Consider the following 12,099-nt stretch of genomic DNA (forward strand, 5'->3'; position numbering starts at 1 on the left):
CAGTTTAGGAGACAAACTTCCCAGATTATTATTATTTTTTTTGGGGGGTGGGGTTTTCGGGCTATGTGGCCAGGTTCTGGAAGAGTTTCATGCTGACATTTCACCAGCATCTGTGGCTGGCACAGATGCCAGCCACAGATGCTGGTGAAACGTCAGGAAGAAACTCTTCTAGAACCTGGCCACACAGCCCGAAAAACCCACCAAAAAACTATGGATGCCAGCCATGAAAGCCTTTGAGTTTACAAACTTCCCAGACTTTTTCTTTCTTTCAAAAAGGTCTGAAAGAAAACATCTTCATTATGATTTAAATGAATATGCAGTTGTGGAATTAAAGATTAACTGAAAACATACTGCAAATGGGCAATACTGAGCTTTCACGCTATCTATAGTTTCTTCTCTACTTCCTTATTTTTAAATGTTCTGTTGTGTATCCCTGACATTGACTTAAGTACAAAATTTTGTCAGTTCAGCTGAAAACAGAAGAGCCGACTTAACTTGTTGCTATCATTGGAGCATTTAAATCTAGTGATTTTAAAGAAATGTAAAATTTATTTCAGTAAGCAAAGATAGAATGGGTGATTGTGTTTTGTCTAGAAAGTGCCTACAGTATACTATCATAAACCAGAAAATAGTAACAGAGGCCTGTTACAGACTGCCAAAATAAAGCTGCTTCGGGTCTCTTTAGAGGTATGCTGTTTAAATGATGCGTGCAGCCTAAGAATCCAGAAGCTGCACCAGAGCTGCACTCCAGTGCTTAGGAATGGAGTGTGGCTTTGGCACGGCCTCCGGACTCTTAGCATACTTCCAAAGAAACCCGAAGCAGCTTTATTTTGGCAGTCTGTAACAGGCCAGAGTGTCTTTTTCAGCATGATTAGAGTTTAAAGAAATAATCTAAGGCGAGTTACAGACCTCCCAAAACGGGCGGTCTGCCGCCGCCGGTGGTTGCTGCGTCCGGGAACCGCAGCGGCCAAACCACGCGGTTCCTGGGCACAGCCAGAAAGAAGCGCCAAAATGTCTTCTTTCTGGGCCCTGGAAGTGGTGTCGCAAGGCGCTAGTCACGCACGTGCACTTCCGCCGCGTGATGTCAAAATGGCGGACCCTGTGTGGATGGGCATCGCCATTTTGTACGGACTCGGGCCGTACTGGGGTTGAGGGGCATCAGGAAGTGACGCCCCTTCTCAACCCTAACACGCCCCTTCCTAACCCTAGCACGCCCCTTCGGCACATCTGTAACACGCCTAAGTCTCCATCCTCAGACTGCATGAATTGTTTGCAGCAGTGCAAAACTATGTTCATATTTGTACCAGACTACACTCTACTAGACAATTGTTAAACATTCCAAAAATACATTATATCAAGTGTGTAAAGTTACACTTGTATATGAATTTTCTAAGTAACAAACTTTCTGAGAACGTTGAGCACAATGATCTTATATAGACCATGACTGATTTTTATTGGACTTCTATTTGTGTGAGACAACATATGCCATATATCTAATATTTCTTACAGTAATACTTCCATATTCTAACGAATAAAAGTGTTAGGGAATTTACAACTTCATTTTAGGATTTTGATAATGTGAAGGGTTTCATCTGTAGAACAAGAATCCTCAGAACTGCAGGAAAAGAAATATGAACATGCCTTGGTGAAATATAAAGCTTAAATTTGTTTAAAACCAGCAAATGCCAGTGAGTGAGTTGTGTTCAGCAGTGTTTGAAGATCTAAAATCAGTCTAAGAAACATTCTAGTTATTGAGAACAATCAAGGAATTGCTCACCTGAAACTTTCTAGTATATCCATGATACTTCTGGGGGACATAAGTACAGAGTGTGTCACATTAATTCTTCAGTAAAATGAAGCATTTTAATAAAGTGTTCCTTGGTGTAACCTCATCAGACAAATCATTAAGTGGAATTCTGTAAACTGGACAACTGGCATCTCCCACTATAATCTGCCTTCACATTAAACTACATATGATGTGGGCAATCTGTGATTGTTTTGTTATTGTTGTGTGCCTTCCAGTCATTTATGGCTTATGACAACCCTAAAGTGACCCCATTACAGGGTTTTCTTGGCAAGATTAGTTCAGAAGGGGTTTGCCTTTGCTGTTCTCTCAGGCTCGAAGTCACCCAGGAAGTTTCAATGGCTGAGCAGGGATTCAAATCCTGGTCTTTAGAGTTGTTGTCCAACACTTAAACTACTATACCACATTGCCTCCCTTGCTGGTTATATTATGTTGTCTGTTTTCTTTTGCTAAAAGTAACAACTGGCTTGTGGATTGATTGTCTTTGCAACAAGAAGGTGAGGGAAATGACCCCTCTTCTTGTCTGCATTCCCCAACACAGCCTCTTGAGCATCTACTAATCTCAGAGGCACAGCCAGATACAAGATTGGTATCTTAGGTTTCTGTTTTCTTCTCCACTGTTAATTTTCTCTGTGGTTGTGAATGTGTAACAGTGTGGGGAGGAAGGAACAGAGAAATTTCTATCCAGAAGTCACCTTGGCAGGGAATGGTACACCTCCCTCCATGCTAAGGCCTTAACCCAAATACAAATTTCCGTGTCATGTTTTTTTGGGAGGGGGGGGGACTTCATATAAGAAAATGGTCAAAGGCATGCACCATCATGCAATATAGTGATTTTCTGATGTTTATTTTTTAAACAAACAAACAAAAACAAAAAAAAGTCAGCACTGGGGGGTGACTCTGGGGAGGGGTGGTGACAGCTCTATGCCATTTGTCAGAACTGATTCTGATCTGGTGTTTCCAGCTGTTGGAATTGCGTCAGAATCAATTCCTAGGACTCCTAGATCCCTTTCACATGTAATCTTCTTAAACCTGGTGCCTCCCATCCTTATCTATGCATTTCATATTTTCTACCTAAGTGGAGTTTCTTATATTTCTCCCTGTTGAAGTTCATTTTGTTACTTTTAGCCCAGCTTTCTAATCTATTCAGGTCATTTTGAATTTTGAGCCTGTCCTCTGGGGTATTAGCTATTCCTCTTAATTTGGTGTCATCTGCAAATTTGATAAGTGTGCCCTCTATTCCTTTATCCAAGTCATTGATAAAGATGTTAAATAGCACTGGGCCCCAGACACAACCCCTGTGGCATCCCACTAGTCACCTCTCTCCATGATGAAAAGGAGCCATTGTTGAGCACCCTTTGGGTTCGGCCAGTCAACCAATTACAAATCCATGTAACAGTTACTTTGTCTAGCCCACATTTTACCAGCTTGTTTGCAAGAAGGTCATGGTGAATCTTGTCAAAGGCCTTACTGAAATCAAGATATGCTATATTTACAGCATTTTCTTTGTCTACCAAGCTGGTAATTTTATCAAAAAAGAGATCAGATTAGTCTGGCAAGACTTGTTTCTCAGAAACTCATGTTGACTTTTTGTGATTATGGAACTGCTTTCTAAATGTTCACAGAGTCTCTGTTTAATGATCTACTCTAGAATCTTTCCTAGTCTTGATGTCAGACTAATTGGATGATAATTGTTGAGATTCCCCCCCCCCTTTTTTTTTTGAAGATGGGGACGTTTGCCCTCCTCCAGTCTGCTGGGACTTCTCCCATTCTCCAAGAGTTCTCAAAGATTATTGCCAATGGCTCCGATATTAACATTTGCCAGTTCTTTTAATACTCCTGAATATAGGTCATCTGGTCCTGGAGATCTAATCCGTTTAGATTAATCAGGCAGTCCTGTACTTCCTCTTTACTTCTTCTGTGCTGCATTTCTCCTGTTGTGTCCTCTGCTCTATTTTCCTCAGGCTGAGAGGATTTAGGCAAAGAAGATATCGAGTAATTCTGCCTTTTCTCTGTCCCGTTAGCATTTCACCATCTTCTCCAAGGGCCCTACCATATCCTTCTTCTTCCTTTTGCAATAGACATACCCCCGCAAAGCCCCTTTTTGTTGTCCTTAACATCTCTAGCAAGCCCGAGCTCATTCTGTGCTTTTCCTTTTCTGACTACATGTGCTAGCTATTTGCTTGAATTCCTCCTTAGCAATTTCCCATTTTTTCCCCATTTCTTATACATCACCCATTTAAAACTTAGCTCAGTTGAAAGTTACTTAATCATCCATCCCGGTTACTTAAGACACCTCCCATTGGAACAGCTCCAAATTTTAACTGTTTGAAATTCTGCCTTCAGTATCTCCCTTTGGAGAAACTCCCATCCATCCTGAACTCCCTTCTCTATACTAAATACTATATTATTCTAAATATCATGTATACAAACTATACAAGATTGTAAAACCATATTAAACTAATTTTTAACAAATTTTGTTAAAATGCTAACAAATCTGTGCCTTTCTAGAAAACATTGTGCTCTTTGATTGAATTGGCTCCAGCCAGTGCAGCTCACGGGCAAGGATATCTAAGGCCCTTGCATACTGCACAATTATAAAGCTAAAATTACATATTGCATGGCATGCCAAAACCTTATAGAATGCTGGTATTTCTACTTTAGGGAGGCACTAGAGTTCTCTGACTGAGAATTTGAAACATTGCTTCCTAAACTGCAAATACAAAGATTCCATGGGATGGAACCATGACAGCTAATGTGAAATCATAGTGCTATAATTATGTAGTATGAAAGTACCTCATGTATTGGAATCTGGCAACATCTGGAGGATCTTACAGTGTCTATTCTAGGTTTCATGGCCAAAGATTACCTGAGGAACCTACACACACACACACACACACACACACACACTCCTACACACACTCCTTAAAGTGGAGGAGGCTGCTATACAAAATGTATCAAATTGCATCCTTGAGAGATTAATACTTCTTAGAGCTCCTAGAAATGTGTTTGGAATAGACTCATTCCAAAGATGCCTCTCTGGCTTAAGTCTGCATGTATTTTTAAATGTGAGCAGCAGAGACTAATGTCATATGAGTGGCCCTGGAATTCTATGAGGTGTGGACCAAATTTATCTAGATGGACAGACTGGTCCATATCCATGGAAAAACCCTCTTAGAGCAGAAACACTGGTCCTTGATTTCACTGAGGTGTGTTTAAATATCTGCCTGTGCACATATTTATATCCTAATGGAGGATGTGGCTGATTGGTGTATTTACTAGTATCACACCTGGCCTATATGTAAGGGTTTTCCATAAGGGCCAAAAGGCCTGTGTTTCCACAGCCTTGTGTCATCTAGTTTAGATGACACAGGCCAAAACGCTGGGGCCAGGATCAGGCCCAATCCTCGTAGAGCAAACTTGGATCCAGTAGATCCAGCCTAATCCTGGAAACTCCGTGACAACCCCCAGCGGTTTACACAGGTGCCCCCCACTACTTACCTTGCGGCACCATTGTTAATACTCAGAAGCCCCCCATCAGGCGCAGGCGCAGCCAGGAGCTCCGTTTCTAGATCAGACATGGTGATGAGGGGCTTCTGAGTATGAGCAATAGTGCCACAAAGTAAGGAGAGTATGCCAGTAGTGGGTCCTAGGTTAGAGCAGTGACGACTGTGTAAACACCCACCCATCACTGCAGTGACCCAAGGACTGACCCATCCTAGCCCCAATGCTATTCTGTCCCATCTGCTTGGCCTCTGAGTTTAATTTTTCTGGCTTCCAGTATTAGGCCACCCAGATCAACACTTCCAGCTATAGGCCTGTGAACAGTGGTACTGATATACAGTTCATTAAAGATTCTGGCCTAACATACAAGGCCTGTTCACTGTTGTGGTACTGTTTCTGCAATACAGGTGAAGAGATCAAAGTACACAAATCCCTGTGGTTGCCATTCACTGTCCTTTTGTTCAGGAAGTTAGTTTTCAGTGTCATGACATTTGGATAGATTTTTTTTTTTTTTTACTATCTGAACTCTTTCCCAGAGACTCTTTAGGATGATCTTGCCACCTCTGTTGTCACCAAATCTTTTTGCAAACAGGTTTGCCACTCGTCCTGTTTGTATGTATAGTACGTCTCCTCCCTGCTGTCACTCTGTTCTTTTGTGGCATTTCTGCACTTTTCATGCCCATTAGCTAAAGCCTCCTTCCCTAAGCCATTGCTCTACTTCGCCATATGTCTCCATATTCTGATGTGTTCCCACTGCTAACTGTTTTCTGAAAGCAGCACTTTTCCTCACTGTCTGGTACCATTTTTAAGGAATTATTTCCTGTAAAGCAAAAGCAAAACACATATCCCAGTGAAATTGTAAAGGCAGCTCAATCAGAGCAAATTTAAGACAGCTGGTATATAATGAAGCAAAATGAGCCAGGTAGGAATAGGTATATACCTTCTGGCTTTTGCTCAGAATATTAGAAATTATTAATAGGAGCAGATAGACAAACCCTCCCTTTCCTTGAGACAAAGTAAAATTCTGCAGACATGTTATGCTGTATAGATTGCATGAGGACTCTGCCCTCCAAATTTCCCTTTCATTTTGTTAGCTCATTTTTTAAAAACAAAAAGCAAGTTTTAAAATTATGGAATGCCCTGGAAATATTTGTGTGCAGCATGGGAGTATTGATATTCAAATCATAGTAGACATCCCAAGGATCATGTTGAGAGCAGCTCATTGAACCTCCCAGAATTTACTCTGGCTGCAGAGGTACTGACAACGTTTGACAGTGGTGGCTGATTTTGCTACCAGCAGTACAGTTCAGTAGCAGGTCCAGCAAGTCCCTCTAGGGCAGGAAGGCTACAGACCACTATCTTAAACCATAGAGTCCAGCTATTATCCAGGGCAAAATGTCTCCTTTCCTTCCAGAACTGAAGGGAATGAAAGAAGAAGCCTCTCATATAAGTGGTGTTGCTGTTGATTTTTGGTGGTATAGTTTTCTAACCATCATTAGTTGTTGGCTCATGGGAATAGGAAAATGACTACAATGGCTTAATAGGGTTCATTTTGCCCACTCCTAATTTAATATCACTGGATTTGTTTATGTACAGTATTTTACCTTACCAAATACATTCAGTGCCTCACTGATAGTAGTAGGCACACACACAGGGGATTATGCACATTGGGGTAATATCTGTCAATAATATCTATATGGATATCTATCTATCTATCTATCTATCTATCTATCTATTTATCTATCTATCTATCTATCTATCTATCTTATCTACACACACACACACACACACACACACACACACACACACACACAGTGTGCCTATAATCATCTTTAAATCAGGCTTCATTTCACCAGAGGTTGAAATAGTTCCTGAACTGGAGTGTCTCTATCCAAAAGTTTTGAGTACAGTGAAGGCAAAGTCTGAAAAGGTAAAAAAGTTACCAAGGACCTAGTGATTTCTAATGAAAGGTGTCAGAAACATTTGATGTTCTAGGAACAGTTGGACTGCAGCTTCCAGCATTCCTCACCATTGGCTAGGGATGTTGGGGTATACAGTCCAACAACATCTAGAGGGCTGTACGACCCACAACTCTGTCTTAAAGGAAGACTGGTAGGAAATCCAGGGAGGATATAGAAGCTGAGACATGTAAGTACTTTATGTAAGTAATAGGTGAACAGGATGATCACTTTTCTTCACATTGTTGAGCTGGTTTGAATGGAAAGTTCTAGCAGTGAAATGGTGGTTAAAAAAAACCTGGACAGTACAGAATGACCCTGAAGGCTATATTAATGTAATAATCCAAGAATCTTTGGCAAACAAAGGTTGACAAGATTGCTCAAAACAAGGAAAGAAATGTGCTAGCCTTTCCTCCTTCATTATTACTTTTATTGTGTGAAAATCAATAAATACCATGAGGAGAAGCTTCTGTAAATATGGAGGTTCTCCACATGGGGAAGGACACTGGGAAATCAGTGCTCTTGCTCAGAAAGAGGGGATTTCGGTTTACAAGAGCTTCCTTTAGGATACACTCCTTATTTTCCATGCAAAATTGAGCGGTAGGTCTAATATGCTCTTCTTCTCACATACTGGATCAACACAGTAACACCTGCATAGGATTTAATATGCAGTCTTTTGTACCTCATCCTTCTTACTGTATCTGTGTTGTTCCCAACAGCATATAAAGCTCAATTGACAGCCCAGTGATTGATTGTGTGCATTTTAGTCTGACTTTAAAATTTCATATTTTTCCAAAGAATTTTTCCAAAATTCCAAAGAAACCAAACCACCATTATTGATAGTTTGCTTCCAAATTCCAGCCAATTCTTTCAATGCAAACTTGACTGCAGAACCACTTGTCAACAGCACATACACCTTCAAGCTAGCCAATAGTTGTCCCTTTTGAAGCCAAGCCATCTACACTGGTAGAGAGGGTAATATTCCAAGTTAGAAGGTCATTGTGCCTCCAACTTGATCTGCCTGTGTTATATGTTTGTTTTGCTTTTCTAATCTGTAAGTTGGCCTTGGTTATGGTCTTGTAAAATTCTTTGTAATCCTGGTAGAGCATCAGCTGCACTTGTAAAAGGATTTATGGAACAGTAAAAGTATATGTGATGAAACTATAAAAAGATTTATGAACTGGGCAAATCACACATGACTTCATTGCAGGTATCATTACTGGCAGCAAAAGGACAGAATTTGGGCCCATTGTATGCCAAAGTTTTTGTCCCAACAACAACTTTCCCTTTGGTAAATTTAGGTTGTGTTCCTGGGGTAATGGGAATGTGACATAGGGATCAGAGGAAAGAAAGCATCCCACCTTCCAAGGTCTTTGATGAAGTTAAAATGATGCTGCAACTGCAGAGGGGAATGCACCAATGTTGCTCCAAACACAGTGCCCCCCCCCCCCGAGACACTGTAGAGGTTCCTATGGTGCCCCCTCCAGCTGAGACGGGGGATAAAAGGGAACATTTGGATGTTCAGAAGATAAGCATCTACTGGATCAAAAGGCCTCTCATTCACAACCAATTCCCCAGTATGGACATTAATTTAGATGTGCTTTTTTATATTGTGGGGGAGTTAAAAAGGGTGTAGGAAAAGCACTACTCTTGGAAGTTTCTTGGGGCCCTATCTTACTATACTGTTATGGTAGTATGATTCTTCTGTGACTCTCATGGCAACATCCTCTGGAACCCAGGATTTTCAGGCGGGTTATAGACCGCCATGAAAGTACGTGCGGAGCGTGTACTAGGGTTAGGGAGGTGTGGTGCTTCCGCACCTCCCTAACCCTAATACGCGCTCCGCGCATAAAAAATGACGGCGGCCGTTCCAGACGGCCGCTGTCATGAGGACGTCACGGCCGCACCGCCTCTATATGGGGCGGCACGGACGTGACGTCCTCGCTGCGCGCCAGGGCGCCTAGGGCGCCCTTTGTGCGAACCAGGAAGGAGCTCTGTTTCAGAGCTCCTTCCTGGTTTGCGGCGCCGCTTTGCTTTGCTGGGCGCAGCCTTCAGACAGCTGCGCCCAGCAAAGCAAGGGAGAAAGGGGCCAAGCGGCCCCTTTCTCCCCCTCCCCGCCACTGCGGGGTGTCCTTGGGGCTTGAAGCCCCAAGGACACCCCTTTTCAGGCTGCGGGGAAGCGGCGTTTTGCCGCTTCCCTGCAGCCTGATAAGCGGCGGATCGGGGCCTCAGCGGCTGCCGCTCTGCACACTGAGGCCCCGATACAGCGGGGAAAGGGGCAGGTGCAGCCCACCCCAAATGGGCGGTCTATAACCCGCCTCAGTTTGGGAAGGGATATTTAGAATTCTCAAACAGAGAACTCTAGTGATCCACCAAAGTATAAATTCCAGGACTCCATAGGATGTTGCCATGAGAAATAATGTAGGATATTATGCTATAATTGTGTAATGTAGAAGGCCTTGTAGTGTTTGGAAGGAGAGAAACTGGGAGGAGGGGGGGGCAAGGTTTGCAAAAATGGTAATAGGGGCCATATGTGACCTATTGGCCACAGGATTCCCAGCCTTGAAGTAAGAGAAAACAATTTTTCAGAGTTACCTAGCAATCAGTGAATGAGCCAGAAATGCAAGACTATTCTTCTAAGATCTAACCCAGTCCTGTCTCCAGTGACCACTTTGCCTTCTGACTTGTCTTGCACCTGCCTACTTAGAATCTGAAGGTGTAATGCATGCTTTGCCTGGCCCAGAGCTTGGGAAAGATACTTTTCCAAGTTCTTGTATGGACCATGATATTCTTCCTGGCTGGACAGTCCCTAACACATTTTGGTCAATGAGTTTTACTGAGTCTCATAGTTACATCAACACGCTTCAGGGCAATGGAGCCAGAATAATATAACAAGATCCTTTGAGAACAACACATAAAGCCATAAAGGGTTATATTAAGATTTTGGGAGGTGCTGAAACACTAATTTCCCTTCCTAACACCTCTCATTTTTATAACAGGTGGTGCTGCATATTTTTTGTGTCCTGGTTTTCTGACTTTAAAGATTAAAAGCTCAAGTGCACAATACTGGACAAGATTTTGTTAGATTCATGTTTTCCACTATTTAATGTGCACCAGATGGGAGGAAGTGCCTCCATCAATAAGATTTGTGTTTCTGAGTGTGAAATTTCTCTTAAAATTTAATGAGTGAAATAATTAGGTTTCTACCAAAGTTTATTCCTGCAGGCAACCTCCCAAACTCCCTCTGGTGCCCCACAAATTCCTAGCTATGTAGAGATTTGGCAGTCCACTATAAGAGATCTTGTCAGGCTTTTAGGAGGCTAAAGCAAACTTTGAGAATATTTATCGTGGAAGCTGTATTTGATCATTAGGATGTTCACTTGTTTGTAATTGCTGCATTCTGTCATTTTAGAAGCAGCCACAAAACTATCAAAGGTATATAAATAAAAATGACTTAAATTATGCATGAACAGAAGCATCATAAACCTTCCACCATCTTTACCATAAAAACAGAAAACTAGTTTGGGTTCAAAACTTGACTCTTTTGGTTTGATTGTACATGGGCCAAATGAAGGAGGACATTTAAAGAGGCACTTAACTCCAAGTTGCACAGCTGGTCAGTCTGAATCAGCTGGAAAACTCCTAGAATGTCAAAGAGCTGAAAAACACCTTTCTCTTCTCTCTTAAAGCTTTCATTGGTCTGTATACGCCTCCTCTTTTGGAAGGGCACCACAATGATCTTCTGTTACTCTGATTGAATCTTTTTTTCCTCTTTGCTTTTGTTCTGTTTCTTTATTTTTAAGCCAACTTTTCCCACAGTGATTTCCTTCTGTCTTTACTCTTCCTCCCCCTCCTCCTCCTCCTTATTCATTTTTTCCCTTCCTGCTTGCTGCTGTTCCTCTTTCTCTCTGTTGTTGTTGCTCTGCATTTACTGCTTTACCACAACCACCTGGCATAACCCTTGCAATCAACCTGGTGTAAAAAAGGTATCACATTGATAAATATTGATCTCTACCTGCAGTTTTTTCCTTGACTTTGCCTGCAAATAGATTTGGTACGGCTTCAATAAATAACAAGTGTGCACCCACTGTCTGGATGTAACCTATGGCCTGCTCCCAATCTGCCAGTTATAACTAATATGTTCTACATTTCAAGGAGAATGCAGGGGAAAAAAGATAATTTAGGGGAAGTGATGAACAATATAGCAGGAGAAATAGAAAATGGAATGTGAGAGTTAAGAAGAAAAAGGTAATTGTGAAGATAGGAAAGGAAGAAGGATTTGAGGAGACATGTTGTTAATCCCTCTTCCCAGAGATGAATATGATTTTTCTCTCTTTCCCTCTTTTTTGTCCTGATCTTCTCTAAACTGAGAAGGTTCCCCAGGAATGAAGATCTACATTGACCCTTTTACGTATGAGGATCCCAATGAAGCTGTTCGTGAGTTTGCCAAGGAAATTGATGTGTCTTTCGTGAAGATTGAAGAAGTCATTGGAGCAGGTGTGACTTTTCCCCCATTGGATAGGTGTTCAGTGCCAGTCCTCTGCCACCCTTCCTTCCTTCCTTCCTTCCTTCCTTCCTTCCTTCCTTCTCCCCTGTACTGTGGGTGCTCCAGCACATCCCACTCAATTAATGATGGACTGGCACTTAGTTGAATCTTCTGTGATTTAAGAGACAGTGGTTAATTAACTGACTCACTTTAATACATTGTTGGGTTCCCTAATTTTAATTAACAACAAAGAGGTAGGGCAATAGCTCCCTAGTTTCTGGCATTTTGCTATCTGCTGTAACAGGATTGTTACCCTTTTCAAGCTGTTAACTAATTTTGAGGTAGGA

The 12,099-nt window shown here is 41.9% G+C and overlaps 1 protein-coding gene across 2 annotated transcripts in view; it reads left to right on the plus strand.

Moving 5' to 3' along the window:
* Positions 1-12,099, plus strand: part of EPHB1 (EPH receptor B1) — a 493,034-nt gene that overhangs the window by 427,027 nt on the left and 53,908 nt on the right. For both annotated transcript variants that reach the window (XM_089509381.1, XM_089509382.1), the window contains exon 10: positions 11,641-11,763. In XM_089509381.1, coding sequence (XP_089365507.1) covers positions 11,641-11,763 — 123 coding nt within the window. The remainder of the gene's footprint in view (positions 1-11,640; positions 11,764-12,099) is intronic.

Source organism: Sceloporus occidentalis, unplaced genomic scaffold (assembly GCF_023333645.1).
Source record: "Sceloporus occidentalis isolate IW3139 unplaced genomic scaffold, rSceOcc1.0.p SCAF_2, whole genome shotgun sequence".
In the NCBI taxonomy this organism is placed as follows: Eukaryota; Metazoa; Chordata; class Lepidosauria; order Squamata; family Phrynosomatidae; genus Sceloporus; species Sceloporus occidentalis.